General features: G+C 39.7%; 1 protein-coding gene across 2 annotated transcripts in view; it reads left to right on the top strand.

Annotated features, from left to right (window-relative positions):
* The first annotated feature begins 1,376 nt into the window (after nucleotides 1-1,376).
* Nucleotides 1,377-21,222, top strand: part of mrtfab (myocardin related transcription factor Ab) — a 55,987-nt gene continuing 36,141 nt past the window's right edge. Inside the window, exons 1-2 of one of the 2 annotated variants that reach the window (XM_063003120.1) lie at nucleotides 1,377-1,452; nucleotides 8,710-8,909. In XM_063003120.1, coding sequence (XP_062859190.1) covers nucleotides 8,786-8,909 — 124 coding nt within the window. In that variant the 5' untranslated portion in view covers nucleotides 1,377-1,452; nucleotides 8,710-8,785. Of the gene's footprint in view, nucleotides 1,453-8,709; nucleotides 8,910-11,529; nucleotides 11,545-21,222 lie in introns of those variants that run through there. The other variant, XM_063003122.1, reaches the window with a different exon arrangement.

The raw sequence follows: 21,222 nt of genomic DNA on the forward strand, positions 1-21,222 counted from the left end.
CCAGAGTTGTCAGTGGCATTTTTGTATAGAATTAATGTACGTCTTTCTCTCTGTGGCTTTCAGGTTGTATTTCTTTATGCAGTGGAGGACTGTGTTAAGTGACAATGGTTGTCTGAGATACACCTGAGCCTATTTGGCTATATTTATCATATTGGCATGATTGTTTCTACTACAAAACTGTTTGAGGGCTTGAAGGTCTTACACATTCAACAGTAGTTTCAGGCCCTGTCATAAAGAGACTGAGACCTTTCACAATATTATGTATGGTAGATGGTATTTTTAATTTGTGTATTATCTCATTTTGTTTGTATTTACAGAATACAATGAAGCTGATCAGTGAAAACATTGGATTTTTTTTCTTTCTACTTTTGTCAGTTAAATAAATTAACTAATTAAACTACATTTATTAAAAGCATTTTACTAATTAAAATTATCTCATCTTTTCTGAATATAGGGTTTGTGTGAATATATGTGTTTTTCTGCCCTTTACCCAGTGTTTCCGAGTGTGACCAGGATAAAGCTGTTATTAAAAATGAGTGAATTATTCATAAATAATCTGAAAATTATATAGTGAATAAATCTCTTCTATATAACTATATTATCTGATAACAGATTTGTAGTAGTTATGTATAGGCAACTGTTTGTAAAACATCACCAGGACCCTGAGAACCTGGATGTAGACTTCGTCTATGGTCACTGTCTATGAGGAGCATATTCTCATGTGAGTATGGGTCTCCTTTGGGTGCTTTTCTTGAGTTCCTCCCCACCTCCCAAAACACGAAGAGGCCAGGCTGCCCCTATGTACGTGGATGTGTCATAGTATTACTCTGCAATAGACTGGTTGTGTTATTGCCTTGCCACTGGAGTCTTCGACCCTGACCAGTATGAATAAACAAAGATAAATTGATGGTTGCTTTTATATAAAGACCAACAGGTGGCGCTAAAATAATGATAAAAATCCTCTGACGCTATCTCTCTGGGTGGCTGCAAAATCTCAACACATGGCAGTCAAGGAAATGCATGTATAAATTCATGCCAGTACATCACATGGTGTGATATAAATCTTTTTTCCAAATGAGATGAACAAATAAACCTTATCAAATCTGACGAGTTGATTTGAACTGATATTTCATGATACTATGATGTTTTTCAGACTTCTCACTTAACAACTGCATGCAGTCAGAACTTTTTACAGAAACAGACTGATTATCTCATGTGAAGGTATAATTTGGAGCTGTTTAGCTGCATTATTATGTTTAACCAATAAAAATAAAAATATTTATGAATGTGATTTTTATTTGGCACTGGTTACCCGGAAGTAGTGAACACTGCGGAGGAGCTTTGGTTAGGGTCTCAACAGCATAGCTGGTGTTAATCATGACGGAACAGTTTTGGGAATAAATGAAGCATTTCAAAAACCTAATATCACTTCTTTTATGTTCTCGCAACCCGGTAAGTTGTTTATAAACGACGCGCAACATTCAAGACACACTTTTTATTTATAAAACATTGTGAATGTAGTTAGCTGGAAGTAGTTAGCAGTGAGCTAGCCCGCTATTTTAGCAAAATAAGGGCTGCGTCCCAATTTGCACACTGGTGCACTTCGAAGTATGTCAACATTAGCATTCTATCGCGGCTATTTTGACGCACTATTTAGTACTGACGTATACGGATTGGGACGCAGTCCAAGGCTGAAGTAGTGCTGCAGTCGCTTTACAAAAGTATGTCGATACGCACGTCACTGTGTTGCTATTTTACATGATTATTCTTGTGCAAACACATATTTTTGACGCTGTATCTTTCTAATTGTTATCTGAACAGACTTGTAGTTCTTGAACATGAATATATATTTCAGTTTTTAGGGACTGCACTTCCTGTATGTCGCCATGCCATGAGGAGAATTAATGTAATGTAAAGCTGTGTCTTGTTCTGTAAACATCTGCTGCTTCATTTTATGCTCGATTTTGTCGATTGAGGTTTTCACACAACTATAATGCCACATAAATACAGAACAGCAAGCGTTTATGGCCTGAAATATATGGGACACACCTACACACAGTGAACCCATGATGAGTTCATCTCTCTGCTAACATGTAGAAATAAAACTATTAATAACAATGCAAACAGTTCTTTTGTACTGAATGCATTTGGCTGTAGATCTCAGATGTTCTCCACAGATTAAGATCTGGCACAGATCAGCTTTTTACTCAATTTGGCTTGACAGTTGGCTTTTGTCAGCTTTTGTGTGTAAGCACATTTCTGATCCACATCCGGTCTCAGAAATGTGACAGTAGAGAGTAGTTTTATAGCCTTGTGCTTTTAGTTATGTTTATTAATAATGGATATACATTTAATGCTACTGACATCTATGTCCAGCTAATGACATAAATCTGATTTCAAAACAACTAACCATTTAACTCCATTAAAACCATTATTTCATTCTGTGTCAGGTCTGTGTAGATACATTTCACATTAAAAAGTTACACTTACACAGGACGTGAATGTAATGACTTTCTTGGTATTTTACTGATTACTGCAACTGTACTTTGATGAATTTGAGTTATTTGACAAGTGTACACCGATTAGGCATAACATTATGACCGCCTCCTTGTTTCTACACTCACTGTCCATTTTATCAGCTCCACTTACCATATAGAAGCACTTCTGTAGTTCTACAATTACTGACTGTAGTCCATCTGTTTCTCTACATACCTTTTTAGCCTGCTTTCACCCTGTTCTTCAATGGTCAGGACCACCACAGAGCAGGTATTATTTGTGTGGTGGATGATTCTCAGCACTGCATTGACACTGACATGGTGGTGGTGTGTTAGTGTGTGCTGTGCTGGTATGAGTGAAAAAGACACGTAAATGCTGATGGAGTTTTTAAACACCTCACTGTCACTGCTGGACTAAGAATAGTCCACCAACCAAAAATATCCAGCCAGCAGCGCCCTGTGGGCAGCGTCCTGCGACCACTGATGAAGGTCTAGAAGATGACCAACTCAAACAGCAGCAATAGATGAGCGATCGTCTCTGACTTTACATCTACAAGGTGGACCAACTAGTATAGGTAGGAGTGTCTAATAGAGTGGACACGGTATTTAAAAACTCCAGCAGCGCTGTTGTGTCTTATCCACTCATACCAGCACAACACACACTAACACACCACCACCATGTCAGTGTCACTGCAGTGCTGAGAATCATCCACCACCTAAATAATACCTGCTATGTAGTGGTCCTGTGGTGGTCCTGACCATTGAAGAACAGAGTGAAAGCAGGCTAAAAAGGTATGTAGAGAAACAGATGAACTACAGTCAGTAATTGTAGAACTACAAAGTGCTTCTATATGGTAAGTGGAGCTGATAAAATGGACAGCGAGTGTAGAAACAAGGAGGTGGTCATAATGGTATGCCTGATCTGTGTATTTCCTTGTTTGAAAACACAAATCCAATAACTTTAAGTAATAATCATGTTGTGTAAGTTCTATAATATGATAAAACTTAAATTTCTTCAAAGTGAAAATAATTGACTGCAGTTGGTGAACTGCCTGTGTTGTGGTGAAAAGAAGCCACTGCTTCTGTTTTTTTTTTTTGTCTTTTTTTCTCAATTTTAAGTCATTGTCTTTCTCTTTTTGCTCAGCCTAAGGTTACAGTTTGGGGGGTTTCCAGACTTGAGTGAAGATAGCACTTTTCTATGCTATTCATAGGGATCTGTTAAAGAATTCACCAGCCCATGACTATTCAGCAAAGAAATTGAATTTATTTGTGGGTGAGGCGGTGATGTGCTTGGTGTGGTTGCTACAGAAATTTGTGTTCCAATAAATTCTAAATCACAAGATTGTCATTAAATTCATGTGTTAAACTTTTAACTTTACTGTATATAGTATAGTATAGTTTCAATTTCTGTCCTAATATTGTGGCTCTGAGCATAGGTTTGTACCAATGCTTATTTAGTACTGACAGCCCCACAATTATTACCAAGCTGGGCAAAATTTAAAATTCACAGTGGTGGTGATTTAGGGCAATTGTTTTCTGATGTATGTTTAATGATCTGTACTCTGTCTATTCCCAGTATTGTACTAATATTGCAACATTTCTACAAGAAATTAACTGTTACCCCTAAATATAAAGCTATGTGTTTACACTCACTTCAGAGCTTGGTTTATCTAATAATTGTAATCAGTTACACGACTGCCTCTAGAGTTTTGACTAAGCCCATTTGTAATATGACGTACTTTTAGGGGGCAGAAAAAAAGCTTCATTTGTATTTCAGCATTTTGCTGGATGGAACATTTGTATCAGACAGCATGTTCGTAGGTTGTGTTTTTGACAGGTGTGGGCCTGCACAGTGAGGAATGTGTGCTTGTTCTTTTACATTGTACTAAGCATTACTGCTGCATGCCTGAACATTGCATTTAACTTGCACATGTAGGCTGGTACAGACACTAGAAAATGCGTTGATTCTGCATTGTCAAGGTTGGTTAGTTGCAACAAATGAGCGACTGCAATAGTAGGACATCAAACTATGATCTTAATTGCAAGTTAATTCATATGTTATGCATGGATCAGACATCACATTAAAACCACCTCCTTGTGCCTACACTCACTGTCCAGCTCCACTTACCATATAGAAGCACTTTATAGTTCTACAATTACTGACTGTAGTCCATCTGTTTCTCTACATACCTTTTTATTCTGCTTTCACCCTGTTCTTCAATGGTCAGGACCCCCACAGAGCAGGTATTATTTAGGTGGCGGATGATTCTCAGCACTGCAGTGACAATGACATGGTGGTGGTGTGTTAGTGTGTGTTGTGCTTGTCCACTCACTGTCCACTCTATCAGACACTCTTACCTAGTTGGTTCACCTTGTAGATGTAAAGTCAGAGACGGTCCCGCAGTGACAGTGAGGTGTTTAAAAACTCCATCAGCGCTGCTGTGTCTTATCCACTCATACCAGCACAACACACACTAACACACCACCACCATGTCAGTGTCACTGTAGTGCTGATAATGATCCACCACCTAAATAATACCTGCTCTGTGGTGGTCCTGTGGGGGTCCTGACCATTGAAGAACAGGGTGAAAGCAGGCTAACAAATACACTACAGATGGACTACAAAGTGCTTGTATATGGTAAGTGGAGCTGATAAAATGGACAGTGAGTGTAGAAACAAGGAGGTGGTTTTAATGTTATGGCTGATTGTTGTATATTGATAATTAATGTGCAAATGTTGTCAATTTCTTTTAATCAATAACCATAGTGCCCCAATATAATATAAACAACAACTATTTGTATCAAATGTAAATGGCATTGTAAAATGATTATATAAAGTGGTGGAGTTGGCGATTAGGTCATAAAGAACACATGATGTGCCCGTCTAATACAGCATAGTCTATGTGAAAATCTAAATCCTGCAAATAGGTCAGTGACTAATTTAGTCAGTGATTGACTTCACAAAGAACACCAGTTCATGCTGCTTGTATGTGGAACTAGTACAGAGCCAGGAAATATATTTATTTATTTTTGTCCCTCGTAAATCAGTAAAGATTTATACAGTCGTTTCACTATTTTATTAACAAAGACATTGTTATATGTGTAGATGTTGAGACTAGGATCTTTAAAATGCAGTGTTCAGCTAAATAGCTTCTACTATACCAGGTCAGGCTGGCAGAACATTTATAGTTTTAGGGCACACCCAGCATATTGAAGAGTTTTCAGGATTTGTGCCAGCTGTGTTCCATGTTTCTATTATTAAAATGTTGAAGTGAAAAAGGAGTAATAGGTCCGAGAATTGTTCAGAAATGGGGCCTTAATACAGATAACGTAGAAACAACAATAGCAGTTATTGTGGCTTGGTGATGATTTATAAAGAGAATATTGGGAATATTAAAAGAATTAATTTAATCCATTAATGTGTTGCTTGTTTTAACAATATGACAGTATGCCTTCACACCCTTTATATGTAGTTAATATAACTATTCAGAAACAGCTTCTAGATTGAATCAAATATTTTTTTGAGTGGCATTACACATTTTGCAGCTATTGTTTTCCTGCACCAATCGTTAAAGTTACTAGCAAGAGCATCTGTTATGTTTGCCTTGAAAGAGGAGATAAACAAGCTAGTATGGACAGTCAGTATGGACATTAAGAACAATAAACGATTTATCAATGCTTATTTAATGCATTTAATGCATCTTTCAACTTGAGTCATGAGATTTGGCATTCTTTTTTGAAGTAAACATGCATGTCAAGGCCTGGAGGTAAGGCGTAAGACCTGACACATTTCAGTAAATGGTGTTTTAAAGTTGGATGTATATGTAAACACACACACACACACACACACACACACACACACACACAAACACACAGATTAATAGATTAAGAATACAGTATCTGAAAAAAACAACTGATTCAGACTGGCTTGTTTACATTTCTTTGGCTAATCAGTTTATAGATATGCCCCTAAGAAGCCTTCACTCCACCACTTTTTTGCTCGCAATTAATAACAGGACCGACTTCATTGCTAAATGATAAATGATTGCTAGCATTTCATTACACTATGGTTTTAGGGGAAAACAATCTTCCTGTGGAGTTCACTTTGTAACCACTGGAGTCAAAATCCAGCTTTAAGCCTCGCTCTGGTTTAAGTTTCCAAGTAAATGTGTCGGCCAGCTTGTTTCTGCAAGTTTTCATTTCTGTTTTGCAAAGCCATGAGTAGGTCATTCATTTAATACTCATGTAAGTAATGTTTCGTGCTTTTTTAACGTAACACATGCAACATCTTGGTTTATATTTATGCTTATTGATTCCCTTCTGCCAGTTAGAATGTAGATGGAAATCTGCAGCAATCACATGACCAGAATACACAACTGATTTCTGTTCTTAGCAATAGAAAAAAAAGAAAAAACGTTTTATTTGTAGAAATGTGTTCACTTATTTTGCTTACATTTACTTTAAAGAGCCTGACGAAAGTTAGTAGTTTTGGTTCATGGGCAATTCAGACACTGTTCTTTCTTCACAGACTGCTGCAGGACTTGCTTTCTCACTGATGTTATTTGGGGTGTGTGTGTTCGAGTTGTTATTGCTATTGCACAAGTGGCGCTGCCCACCATGAGGCATGTCTGTACTCGCCATATGGCTCTATCTTTCACTGTGAGCCTTCTGCAACTCTCTGAGTGTTTATAGGTTTAATAGGCTGTATCAGAGCTTCCAGTGGAGCAGCTGATTCATTTACTAAAAGCATTTTGGGGTAATGAAACTTTTTGTTTAAAGAACAAAACTTGCTTCTTTATCATAAAAGTAGTGTTTAATATTAGTGTTTTGTTGCCAACACAGATTCCATTGCTCTTTAGTTCAGGAGGTCAAGAATGTGTGTGTATACACAGATCAGCCATAACATAAAAAAACTACCTCCTGGTTTCTACACTCACTGTCCATTTTATCAGCTCCACTTACCATATAGAAGCACTTTCTAATAAATGACTGTGTGTAGTCCATCTGTTTCTCTACATACTTTTTTAGCCTGCTTTCACCCTGTTCTTCAATGGTCAGGGGTGGGGTGGGGGTGGGGTGGGGTGGGGGGATTAGCAGTAAATAAACTTAAAAAGAGCCTCACAGTAAAGATAAACCGGAGCAGCGCGTGCGTGCGTGTGTGTGTTTGTGCCTTTAGAAGATTTGTTTTTATGTGAAGCGTAAGTTCCTCTTCTCAGTTATCTCTCCGTGTTTACTGTTATTAATTAAATGTCGTGGTTTTAAATAAACACCAGCTACTACAGAACATTTTGTGTGACTCTCTTAATTAAAAAGCTTAATTAAAAAGCTTAATTAAACTGCTATTACCACAGATCTGTAACCGAGTCAGACTCGTTCCGTCTAAGGAGCTAAAAGTTTTCCAAAAGTTCAGCAGATGATCCTAAACTAACGAATTTGGTAATGAATAAACTTTTGCCTCGGATTGGCTCTGTAACGTTTTCTGTTTTCATCTACATCACAAGTAAGAACCGCTTACGATTTACCAAAGTGAACCAGGAGTTTATATAATGTGCTGACAGAATCGACTCAGATGTGACCGGGTTGAATTATCTTTTTAAAGTAAATATTACAATCAGCAAAATTACATCGTAAGAGCTTTCACGATGGTTTCTGTACGATTGTTGATGAATGGTGATGTGATGGTTGGTGCTTCGTAGCTCAAAGTCTGGATCAATCCACTGAGCTGTTAACTTAACGTGGTCTTTATATATCACACGATCGGATCGGCTACTTTTAGGAAATATCGCCGATCGCCGATAGCATATTTTGATTAAAAATCGGCCGATACCGATTCGTAGCCGATCGATCGTCCCATCTCTAATTACAAGTCATTTCAAATCATAAAATCAGCCAAACTAGTTAAGTCTTTTAACATCACTTGGCGTGGGATTCCAGATTTGAATGTTCTCACCACCATGCGTCACTGTGGTTGTACTTTTTATTATGAACTATTTACATCAGTTGTAAAATCAAATCAAAACCAAAATCAAAAATGTGAATCCACTTCAGGAATGCCCATATAATAAAAAGCAAATCCAAAATACATTTTTCTGTTCTTTTTTATGTAGTAAAACGCCTATTAGAGCCATGTATTTATTTGGATTATTACTTAATAGGTCTTTGTCACTTCAATGTGCCTAATCTGTCTATTCTTTTGTTTTACGCCCTGTCTTAGGTGTGTTTGTCATCTCTCACCCATCACGCTGGCAGCACAGGAGGTTTGGGCTGGGAAGGGACTGAGTGCTGGAAGCATGGTGTCTGCCCCAGCCTCAGGCTCTGCTCACAGCCCTCAGAGTGAGGTTGTGACCAGTGAGCTGCAGGAGCTCTCGCTTCAGTCTGGCCCCACTCTGCTGCCCTTAAAGGAGAGGAAGAATGGTGAGTCTGTAGTAAAAGGTTATTATACTGCTATCAATTTTTTTCTTTTACAATCTCAGTCTAAAATGATTTTCTCTAAAGTTATGATTCTGTTCATCATAGATGCAAACTCTGTTAGAGTACATACACTGAAAAGTGAGAGGTCTTATTATTTCCTATTGTTTGAATGCACCCCTTCTTGCTTTAAAAAGGGTTTGTACAGTGTGTAACGACTGGTTAGCGTGAGTAGGCCTCTTGGAGAGAGACTAATGGTGCTTAGCTACTTGCCCTGTCCTCCGAAGAAAACACACATAAAGGAGACAACCAGTGCAGGGTAATAGGAGTATTTATTAGGTATAGGAGCACCCCCACACTTCCATTCATCACAATCCAGGATAGCAGCAGTAGAATAGAACAGTCAGGCTACAACCCGAGCTAATCACCATGCATGCCTATCTATTGCTGTCTGAATACTCTCTCACAATGATGCGCATGCTCATACCCCTTAAAGTGACCGTTACAAGTGGCAAACTAAAATATGACCAAAAAAACAGTTTTTCATTTTCATGTTTTACCACTGTGTTATCCTCATCACGGTGGGTCCACTTTTCATTGAATCACTGGGTGCAATGCAAAAACACACCCCAGACAGGATGCCAATCCATCACAGGGTCTCAGTCATCTGTCATCCCCTCCCCGTTGTCTAAATGTAGACGCCCGATCGGCTAATAACAACTGTGGGTTTGAACCCTGGTTTCAAGTGGTAATGGGCTAGAGTCATGGCTCAGTACTCAGCACTTTTTTTTGTATCCTTTTTTTTTTTGCCTTTTCTATCAGGTTCTGGGTGATTCACAATGATCGCATGTAAACTGCATTACCCAGGGGGCACTGGGTGGCACGGTGGCTAAGTGGGTAGCACTGTCGCCTCACAGCAAGAAGGTCCTGGGTTCGATCCCCAGGTGGGGCGGTCCGGGTCCTTTCTGTGTGAAGTTTGCTTGTTCTCCCCGTGTCTGCATGGGTTTCCTCCGGGTGCTCCGGTTTCCCCCCCACAGTCCAAAGACATGCAAATGACGTGAATTGGAGACACTAAATTGTCCACGACTGTGTTCAATTGAACCTTGAGAAGTGATGAACCTTGTGTAATGAGTAACTACTGTTCCTGTCATGAATGTAACCAAAGTGTAAAACATGACGTTAAAATCCTAATAAACAAAAAAACAAACCCAGTGGGCACTACATGCTGCTCACCTGTTCCTGTTCTGTATACAAGTTTTGTTTGTTTGTTTGGTTGGACCCGGACCACCCCACCTGGGGATCGAACTCGGGACCTTCTTGCTGTGAGGCGACAGTGCTACCCACTGAGCCACCGTGCCGCCCACAAGTCTAGTACAAGACAAGTAACGTTTAATGCTAGTCCAAGTAATGTTAATTCAGAATATAATATTTATCATTTGCTGATGCACGTCAGCGTAAATAAAGTAAACACCTTAAGCACTGGTTAGTGTCATTTTACCGCTCAACACCTGATTGCACCAGTCTAGAAATTTAGACCAGTATTGCTTCAGTACTACAACTTATCAGGTCTGTGTTTTCAAACAGAGTGTGGTAATTATAACTGCCTAGAATAAATTACAGTGACATCGTAATGCTTCCTGGTATGGTGCACATTCTATCACCCAGTCTGGCCTTTAGCCACCAATCCTTTTCTTAAACTTTTGCCCTGGAGCTGTCTTTCCTGTGCCTCATGCGTAATGACATGTTATAGCAGAGCCCCTGACTTGTTTCTCACCCAGAGACAGTGTCATAAAACCTGTAGACTGCAGCCTTTGTTTTTTAATATTAAAACACCTTACACAGTAAGGTCTCAGTTTTGCACGTTGCAAAATTATGTATAAATAATAATATTGCAATGAATATACACATTTTTAGAAGCTTCAGTGAGCGTTACAAGGAAGTAAGGCTGAGGGAAATACACAGAAAGGAATGTGCAAGTAACCAAGCAACAACAGAAATTTAATTGTGAATTTGATACTGGATTGTATATCTTTGTGCATGCTTGTTGAAAAAAGGCCGAGGGAGTGTGGAGGCCAAATGTCATCTGGAGTGCATTTTGTTTTGAGTTTTTCTTGCTTGCTGCTTGCTACTTATAACGCTCAGGAAAAGGGTTGGTGTGACTTGATAAGAACCCATTCCTCTTACTCAGTGAGCAAAAGTCCTTTCCCCAGTATTTAAGCAATAAGAGACAAAAAAACCCCAAATAAATTAAACTTCTTGCAAACTGCAAGCGTTTAAGTGGAAAAGCTAATGATGGTCTGGATGGTAAAGTTTGTCATAATAAGTAGGAAACTTCTTCTCAAGCCTAAAAAACTTGCATTGGCACACACCCACTTGAGCTGGGCGTGCACATACACGCCAATACAGGAGAGATTGGTTGCAGTTGAAGGGGTTGTGATCTGCACATAGATGTGTCCCTCAGGTCTCCAGATAACTACTGGATTTTTCTCCCGACACACGCCTTGCAGTCTTCATTCATTCTTTACTTCATTCTTGTTTTCTGCATTTACTCTGTCTGACTGAACTTCACATGGATTGTTGGACCCGGTGAATATTTGTTTTTTTTATGATTTGGCGAGGAAGGACATGGCCATAGACTCAGGTACGGCCCTTCTTTTGTGCTGTGTGTAATCTGTGGACTGAGTTTACAGGATGCGGGTGGTTGAAAGGTGTGGTAGCTGCGGTTGACTGAAACTGTTTTATTGTTTAATGACTTCTTAAATGACTAAGCCTGCTGTGATCCAGTCAAATACAGGTTTTATTGCTCTGTTAATGTTGTGGTTTCCCTAATGCATTAGAATTGGTGGAAATCATGGGAAGTAATAAAACTGAACTTATTGTATATAATGCAGAGTATTAGCATTTAGCAGCTTTACAGTTGTATACAGGAGCAGTTAAAGAACTTTTCTTGTCAGCTTGTTCTCAAAGTAGAACTGTGCTGAAAGATGCTCTACATGGAAACGTTCCTGCTGGAAGGGGCGGGGTGCTGACTGAGTCCCTCTCTTTAAACCAGCTGTTAACTCCTTCAAGTTTGGGAGTGGAACTTAAAGCTTAAAGAGCAACAATCAATCCCAAAAATCCATCCCTTCAGTAGCGAACGGCTGGCATTTACATTTTTAGCATTTAGCAGTTGCTTTTATCCAAAACGACTTACATTATACAGTCTAAGCAATTGAGGGTTAAGAGCCTTGCTCAAGGGCCCAACAGTGGCAACCTGGCAGTGGTGGGGTTTAAACCAGCAACCTTCTGCTTACTAGTCCAGTACCTTAACTGCCTGGCAGAATGTGCAAGGGAGTTATTAGCCCGATGTAAAAATTGCGGGTATTTTGGAAAGTGGCCACCTACTGGGCTACCTTCAATAGTTTCTGTTTCTGGATTTAACTGGCTTAATTAATATGTCTTAAAAGCACTGGATCATATTTCATTGATGCATTTTCCAATCTAATCCACGAACACGCATTGTACAGCCAAAAAAAGCTTCTAATTATTAAGATCAAGTGATTTGGCCACACCTACCTACACCCTTCTTACATGTGTATAAAATACATAAACATTTATAAAAGGGTTTAAACCTCGTGGCAACAGTTTGGGAAAGAACATTTCCTGTTCTGAAGGGAGGTCCCTAAAGACATAGTTTAAAAAGTTTGGTGTTAAGTTTTACTTATTAATTGCTCGTTTGTTTTCAGTAAAGTTGATCATAGCATTTTTTTTAACAAAGTTTATGGCAAATGTGTCCTTATGAGCTGAAGGTTTTCACACCTGTGAACATGGACAGTGCAGCATGGAACAAACCCTTAATAAAATAAACAGGGGGTAATGCGAACACCTCTGTCACCTCTTTTACCTAAACTGATGGCGTAAACGTGACAAAAACTGCAGGTTCTGTTAACAAATGGAAAAGAACCACAGGTGACCAGCAAAATTTGAACAATCAGTGCAAAGAGGCAGTCTACTAGGACCTGTCAGTCATGTGCAATGATCAGAAGGGTGCTAGTGCAAGCCCCACAATGCCAGGTTGCTACTGTTGGACCAAGTTCTTAACTCTCAATTGTTTGCATTGTATACTGTCACAGTTGTATGTCATGTTGAATACATGTGTGTAATACATTACATGTGTGTGTGTGTTGGGGGTGTGGCTTCTACAACCAACAACCCAAGACGACATTATTTGTCTGTACTTCGCAGCTGAGTCGTGTTAAGCTCTTCAGCTTTGCAATCAGTCGGCACAGTTTCGGCTCTTGCACCCTCTAAGTCAGTGGGAATACCTGTCATATTTATAAAATTTCAGCTGATGATTGTCAGACTATTTTAATTTTGTATACATTTCCTGCTTACTTCATACCTTTTTCTCTATTTCTGTTTTATTTCACAATATTTTAATATTTTATAAAATGCTGTAAATACATGCTCGCTGTATAAACAACAGAGTTAGGTATGCCAAACCTGTACTGAAATACACAAAGACGTTACACAACATTAACCACGGTTCATAAATACTGCCCTACAGAACAAAAAAAGTTACCAATAATGTGCAGTGTACACAATTCATGTTAATAAATTAATGTTGTAGCACCTAAACATAACTACATTACATAACTGATTATAGTGTTTTACTTTGGGTGTGGTCCTGGTGACCTGTCTTTGATCTGCCAAAAACAATAGACGTGATTTGTGCTTTAATTCAAGTGAAGTCAGACTGTACAGCGTGTGAATGAGACACTCCGTAGGCCTTGAATAGAGTTACACCCTTTCTATCCAATCTCTCCAGACTGCAACCTTTCTCCTCCTGTCTCCGCCCCTCACCCCCGACGAGGAGGGCCACAGATTGTCATGCAGCAGTAACTACAACTCAGAAACATGCCATTCATTATTATTGTATGTAAGCAAGCAGGTTTGAAAGACCTAACATTAATGGGTAATTGTTAATTAGGTTATCATGTTTTTAAATTATACTACAATGCTAAAACAACTATAATAATGAATAAAATCACCAAAATTTGCTCCACATTAGACATGATGATAAAGAACACAGTATTTCACTGATGAAAACCCCTTAAAATATTCCCCAAATTCTATCCCAAGTATCAAATCAGTAGAAGAATCAAATGTAAACCCTCTCATGGAGCGTAGTGTGGCTCTCTGTATGCAATACGGCTGTGTGTGGGAACCAAACACTGGCAGATGATTAGTAGACAACGCAGATTGGACACATGACGGAGCGAGCGTGTGGTGATCCGGCTCTTCTTCATCAGGCGAAGGGTTGTGTAAGCAGCAGCAGATTTACAATCAGGAATTGGAAATGGCCGGATTGGGAGATAAATGGAAAATCCTTACTCATTTAAACCACAAACAGAAGTGGTTTTGCATGAATGGAGTCAGACTGCATGGTCAACTCTGCACAAACTCTGGTGTTTAACGTAAATTTTAATTTATTTATTTATTTGATTGTTGCTTTTTACAAAAAAATTGATTTGGATAGTTTGCATCATGCCCCAGTATTAAAGTAAAACTCCTTATCTTATAGTATCTGTGTCCAATAAGACCAAATCATGTCATGTTACCATGTGTCCAGAAGTTGGGGCAGGGAAGCCTTATTCTAATTGTAATTAAATTTAAGTAGAGTGCTCTTAAATACATTCTTCCGAACAGCAATACCAGTAACTGGTCTCAATAACTGTCTGTAATGGTGTCTTAGTATTGATTTTTAAATGTATGTTAGCAGATTTCAGACACTTAACTGACTTATGACAATTCAAGCTAACGTCAGCACAGCTTTGCTACTGGAACTAGATATGTACACTGAAACATGTTTATAATTCTGCTTACATAAAGTTTAGCAATGATATGAGACTTATACTGATCAGCCATAACATTAAAACCACCTCCTTGTTTCTACACACATTGTCCATTTTATCAGCTCCACTTACTGTATAGGAGCACTTTGTAGTTCTACAATTACTGACTGTAGTCCATCTGTTTCTCTGCATGCTTTGTTAGCCCCCTTTCTTGCTGTTCTTCAATGGTCAGGACCCCCAGAGGACCACTACAGAGCAGGTATCAGTGCTTCCTCTAGAATTTTTTTTTAGCAGCGGTGGCAGGCACCCTCAACCCTCCACAGACCCACGGCCCGCATACGGTGCAGCGCAAAATTAATTAAAAAGCAAAGAAGAATACATACACTACACAATAAACTTTACACACTATTTATTTTCATATTTTATATACAGGGTTGGGAAGTAACTGCTTTCATGTAACAGTTATGTGATTAAATAAATATAAAATAAATGTAATTGTAATCTGTTACACTTAGTGAGAAAATCAAAATGTTGGTGATTACAAGGGTTTACACCCAATCATATATACAGTGTATCACAAAAGTGAGTACACCCCTCACATTTCTGCAGATATTTAAGTATATATTTTCATGGGACAACACTGACAAAATGACACTTTGACACAATGAAAAGTAGTCTGTGTGCAGCTTGTATAACAGTGTAAATTTATTCTTCCCTCAAAATAACTCAATATACAGCCATTAATGTCTAAACCACCGGCAACAAAAGTGAGTACACCCCTTAGTGAAAGTTCCTGAAGTGTCAATATTTTGTGTGGCCACCATTATTTCCCAGAACTGCCTTAACTCTCCTGGGCATGGAGTTTACCAGAGCTTCACAGGTTGCCACTGGAATGCTTTTCCACTCCTCCATGACGACATCACGGAGCTGGCGGATATTCGAGACTTCGCGCTCCTCCACCTTCCGCTTGAGGATGCCCCAAAGATGTTCTATTGGGTTTAGGTCTGGAGACATGCTTTGCCAGTCCATCACCTTTACCCTCAGCCTCTTCAATAAAGCAGTGGTCGTCTTAGAGGTGTGTTTGGGGTCATTATCATGCTGGAACACTGCCCTGCGACCCAGTTTCCGGAGGGAGGGGATCATGCTCTGCTTCAGTATTTCACAGTACATATTGGAGTTCATGTGTCCCTCAATGAAATGTAACTCCCCAACACCTGCTGCACTCATGCAGCCCCAGACCATTGCATTCCCACCACCATGCTTGACTGTAGGCATGACACACTTATCTTTGTACTCCTCACCTGATTGCCACCACACATGCTTGAGACCATCTGAACCAAACAAATTAATCTTGGTCTCATCAGACCATAGGACATGGTTCCAGTAATCATGTCCTTTGTTGACATGTCTTCAGCAAACTGTTTGCGGGCTTTCTTGTGTAGAGACTTCAGAAGAGGCTTCCTTCTGGGGTGACAGCCATGCAGACCAATTTGATGTAGTGTGCGGCGTATGGTCTGAGCACTGACAGGCTGACCCCCCACCTTTTCAATCTCTGCAGCAATGCTGACAGCACTCCTGCGCCTGTCTTTCAAAGACAGCAGTTGGATGTGACGCTGAGCACGTGCACTCAGCTTCTTTGGACGACCAACGCGAGGTCTGTTCTGAGTGGACCCTGCTCTTTTAAAACGCTGGATAATCTTGGCCACTGTGCTGCAGCTCAGTTTCAGGGTGTTGGCAATCTTCTTGTAGCCTTGGCCATCTTCATGTAGCGCAACAATTCGTCTTTTAAGATCCTCAGAGAGTTATTTGCCATGAGGTGCCATGTTGGAACTTTCAGTGACCAGTATGAGAGAGTGTGAGAGCTGTACTACTAAATTGAACACACCTGCTCCCTATGCACACCTGAGACCTAGTAACACTAACAAATCACATGACATTTTGGAGGGAAAATGATAAGCAGTGCTCAATTTGGACATTTAGGGGTGTAGTCTCTTAGGGGTGTACTCACTTTTGTTGCCGGTGGTTTAGACATTAATGGCTGTATATTGAGTTATTTTGAGGGAAGAATAAATTTACACTGTTATATAAGCTGCACACAGACTACTTTTCATTGTGTCAAAAAGTCATTTTGTCAGTGTTGTCCCATGAAAAGATATACTTAAATATCTGCAGAAATGTGAGGGGTGTACTCACTTTTGTGATACACTGTATATTCCCCTAAAGAAAGAAGCTTAAAGTGTGGCTGTGGATGGATAAAAAAATAACTTAATTGCATAACTTATTGTGATTAATCAGACTTTTCTTTCTTAAGACTGACGCTTTTAATAAATGGATCTTCAAATTTAAAATAAAAGAATCAATGTAAGAACAACACAATCAACACAACACAAATTATATTATATTCAATACTTTTATTAATTGCAACAATATTCTGTGATAAATTACAAGTTAAAATACTAGTAATTCTTTGTATGGGGAGGAATAAAACAAGTACACGTGTAGTGTAGTATACATGACAAACTGGATAGAGGAATCTTTTTTTCTTTATTATAATTATCTATGTGTAGTTTTGATGATTTCTGAATTAAAATCTCTTAATTTACTAAATAAATGTTGGGGTCAAACTTGGTCATATGATTAATCCGTGTTAAAAATGAACACATTAGCCTTGACAGCACTGTTTTAAAGCTTAGAATCTAAACAGGCTCCATTCATTAGGCAGTATGTGCCAAACCGAAAGTAACATTCTAAATGTTTTCAACTGTAAAACCTATCTAACTTAACGTTAGCTAGTTTAATCTACCTTTCTTTCTTTCCTCTTCTCTATTTCTCCCCTCTCCTCTTTTTCTCCCTCTCTCGCTCGCTTGTCAGGTGTGTAGTACTTCCTGTATTCCTCACTCCAAAATAAAAGTCCTCTGCTTTTGTAATTGTGGTTTCATGTAATTATATAAATTCTGATGGAGCGACGGCAATAATTAAGCAGCGGCGGGCCGCCACCGCAAAGTACATGTAGCGGAAACACTGTGTATTATTTGGGTGGTGGATCATTCTCAGCACTGCAGTGTGTGTTGTGCTGGTATAAGTGGATAAGACACAGCAGCGCTGATGGAGCTTTTAAACACCTCACTGTCACTGCTGGACTGAGAATAGTCCACCAACCAAAAATATCCAGCCAACAGCGCCCTGCAGGCAGCGCCCTGTGACCACTGATGAAAGTCTAGAAGATGACCAACTCAAACAGCAGCAATAGATGAGCGATCATCTCTGAACCATCTAGGTATGAGTGTCTAATAGAGTGGACAGTGAGTGGACACAGTATTTAAAAACTCCAGCAGCGCTGCTGTGTCTGATCCACTCATACCAGCACCACCATGTCATTGTCACTGCAGTGCTGAGAATGACCCACCACCAAAATAATACCTGCTCTGTGGTGGTCCTGTGGGGGTCCTGACCATTGAAGAACAGGGTGAAAGCAGGTTAAAAAGGTATGCAGAGAAACAGATGGACTACAGTCAGTAATTGTAGAACTACAAAGTGGCTTCTATATGGTAAGTGGAGCTGATAAAATGGACAGTGCGTTTAGAAACAAGGAGGTGGTTTTAATGTTATGGCTGATCAGTGTATGTTTGAACATGTACTGTGAGTAGGCATGCAAATGTTGTTTTTTTTAACACTGTAACCCACTGTCATTAGCAACCAGTCAACTGTTAACCATTAAACAACAACAACATAGGGTGTTCGTTTGGCACAGCCGTCTAATGTTTTAGCCCACCCCCGCTGAGATCTTGATTTCTAGAATCTAGAGTTCTAAAATCTTAGCTCCGCTATTGGCCGGCCGGGCACCTACACAGACATGATTGGCTCTGTCTGAGAGTGGAAGTCCTGAAGGGATTCCTCATTAAAGTCGTCTGCACAGAGATGGTGAATAATACAGAGCAGTGTGTGACTCCTTATGCAATACTGCTGTCCGTTTGAACCTGCCTTGTGCAGGTGAAAAGAAGCAATTTGCTGCCACTACACAAGTCGGAGGGTGTGTATGTTAGGAATGGTCCTCCTCAGTCAGGGTAGGGGTCTGCAGCAGTAAGGATCTATCTGGGTAATTGGAAAAGGCTAGATTGGGAGATGAAGTGGGAAATGAAGGATGGAAAACAGATGCAATGTTCCTCTCTTCATGGAGACATTAATGATGTATTAAGCTCCTGGCACAGAAACCCATGACTGTGTAGTGAGGGTTTATTGTTTGCGCTCCAACAAGGGCATTGCGTCAGACGCCGGGCTCCGTCTCTGAGATGCTCTGTAGCTTTCTGCATTACATAACTGTGTTATAAGCACAGGCTTAAAATGGAGTAGGATGGATGGACTAGGAAATTAGGAATTCATGCACACGGTTTGGCTTGATTACCACGTTTCTCTAGAAGGCTGACAGGAAGAAAGTGCAGTGGCTGAAAGTTTCTCATGTAATTAAACATACACCGATCAGCCATAACATTAAAACCATCATCTTGTCCATTTTATCAGCTGCACTTACCATATAGAAGCACTTTGTAGTTCTACAATTACTGACTGTAGTCCATCTGTTTCTCTACATGCTTTGTTAGCCCCCTGTCATGCTGTTCTTCAATGGTCAGGACCACTACATAGTAGGTATTATTTTGGTGGTGGATCATTCTCAGTACTGACATGGTGGTGGTGTGTTAGTGTGTGTTGTGCTGGTATGAGTGGATAAGACACAGCAATGCTGATGGAATTTTTAAACACCTCACTGTCACTGCTGGACTGAGAATAGTCCACCAACCAAAAATATCCAACCAACAGCGCCCCGTGGGCAGCATCCTGTGACCACTGATGTAGGTCTAGAGGATGATCAACTCAAACAGCAGCAATATATGAGCGATCGTCTCTGACTTTACATCTACAAGGTGGACCAACTAGGTAGGAGTGTCTAATAGAGTGGATGGTGAGTGGACACGGTATTTAAAAACTCCAGCAGCGCTGCTGTGTCTGATCCACTCATACCAGCACAACACACACTAACACACCACCACCATGTCAGTGTCACTGCAGTGCTGAGAATCATCCACCACCTAAACCACTACAGTCAGTAATTGTAGAACTACAAAGTGCTTCTATATGGTAAGTGGAGCTGATAAAATGGACAGTGAGTGTAGAAACAAGGAGCTGGTTTTAATGTTATGGCTGATCGGTGTACATGCCCATGCAGTCATGACAAAGCCAGATCTCTATAAAATAGCACGCCAATGCTGTTGATGTGCTTTAACTTGCTTCATTTAGATGGCTGGTTTGCACTGAACCCACAGTCAGATGTTGGTGTTGCTCTTTTTCACACATTTTTGCAAGTGCTAACAGACAAAGTGCAAAGCTGAGAAGTTCTAGCTAGTGACCTGATATGTAAATCGCTTTTTAGAAGCAGCCAGGCTATTAGGAGCTCTGAAAAGCTGTTCGGAAGCAATTATTTGGTTGTTGGTTATCAAAACATCTGACAATGAGATTATTTGTTTTTGGGATGAACCTCTGTGGCATATGCACACATTAGGGACAGTCTTTAAACTCACATAGCTGGTTAATATAGTTCCAAGTCCTTCACAGCCTCCACTACTTTAAATCCAAATGTTGTTAGTTTTCTACGTCTGCTTCTTTATCCTATGATGTGTCGAGTCAAGTCAACTTTATTTATATAGCGCTTTTTACAATAGACATTGTCTCAAAGCAACTTTACAAAATCCAGGACCAACAGATACAAAAAACCCCTGTTGAGCAAGCCGAGGGCGACTGTGGCAAGGAAAAACTCCCTGAAAATTACAGGAAGAAACCTTGAGAGGAACCAGACTCAGCAGGGCCCATCCTTCTTGGGTGGCCTGGAGGATACTTTAAATAAATACACGATTTACACAGAGCATACGAACACAGAATTAAATGATCTAAAAGTTATAACTGGTAATAAATAGATAAATAGATAAATAATAATAGAGTTGTTCTTCGCTGTAGTCTTCAATAAAGTCTGTAGTGATTTCTTGTCATTCTTGGTGCAATTACTCCATACCCATCACATCCGGCAGGAGCAGCATAGTTGTCACGGCAGTCTCGACTTTAATCCTTAACCTCGGCGGGTAAACAGGTTTCCATCAGAATGCCTTTGGAGTAAAACAACAAAGAATGTAGTTAATAATGTACAATGCTAGTTGAGTAAAACAGTTTTACAGAGAGTTTTAGTGTAAGTGTAAAGTTGAAGGTTGTACCTTGGCGGTTCTTTTTTGGTTCTTTCATTTACATTTACATTTTCGGCATTTAGCAGATGCTCTTTTCCAGAGCGACTTACAGAAGTGCTTCCATACTAGACATTACCTTACTGTAGTTTAGTACATGTCAGCTTGAGTGCTTAGTGAAGAGGTGGGTCTTTAGAAGACACTGAGAGACCCAGATGTTCAGACAGACAAGGGAAGTTTGTTCCACCACTTGGGTGCAAG

Source organism: Trichomycterus rosablanca, chromosome 10, assembly GCF_030014385.1.
Source record: "Trichomycterus rosablanca isolate fTriRos1 chromosome 10, fTriRos1.hap1, whole genome shotgun sequence".
Classification (NCBI taxonomy): Eukaryota; Metazoa; Chordata; class Actinopteri; order Siluriformes; family Trichomycteridae; genus Trichomycterus; species Trichomycterus rosablanca.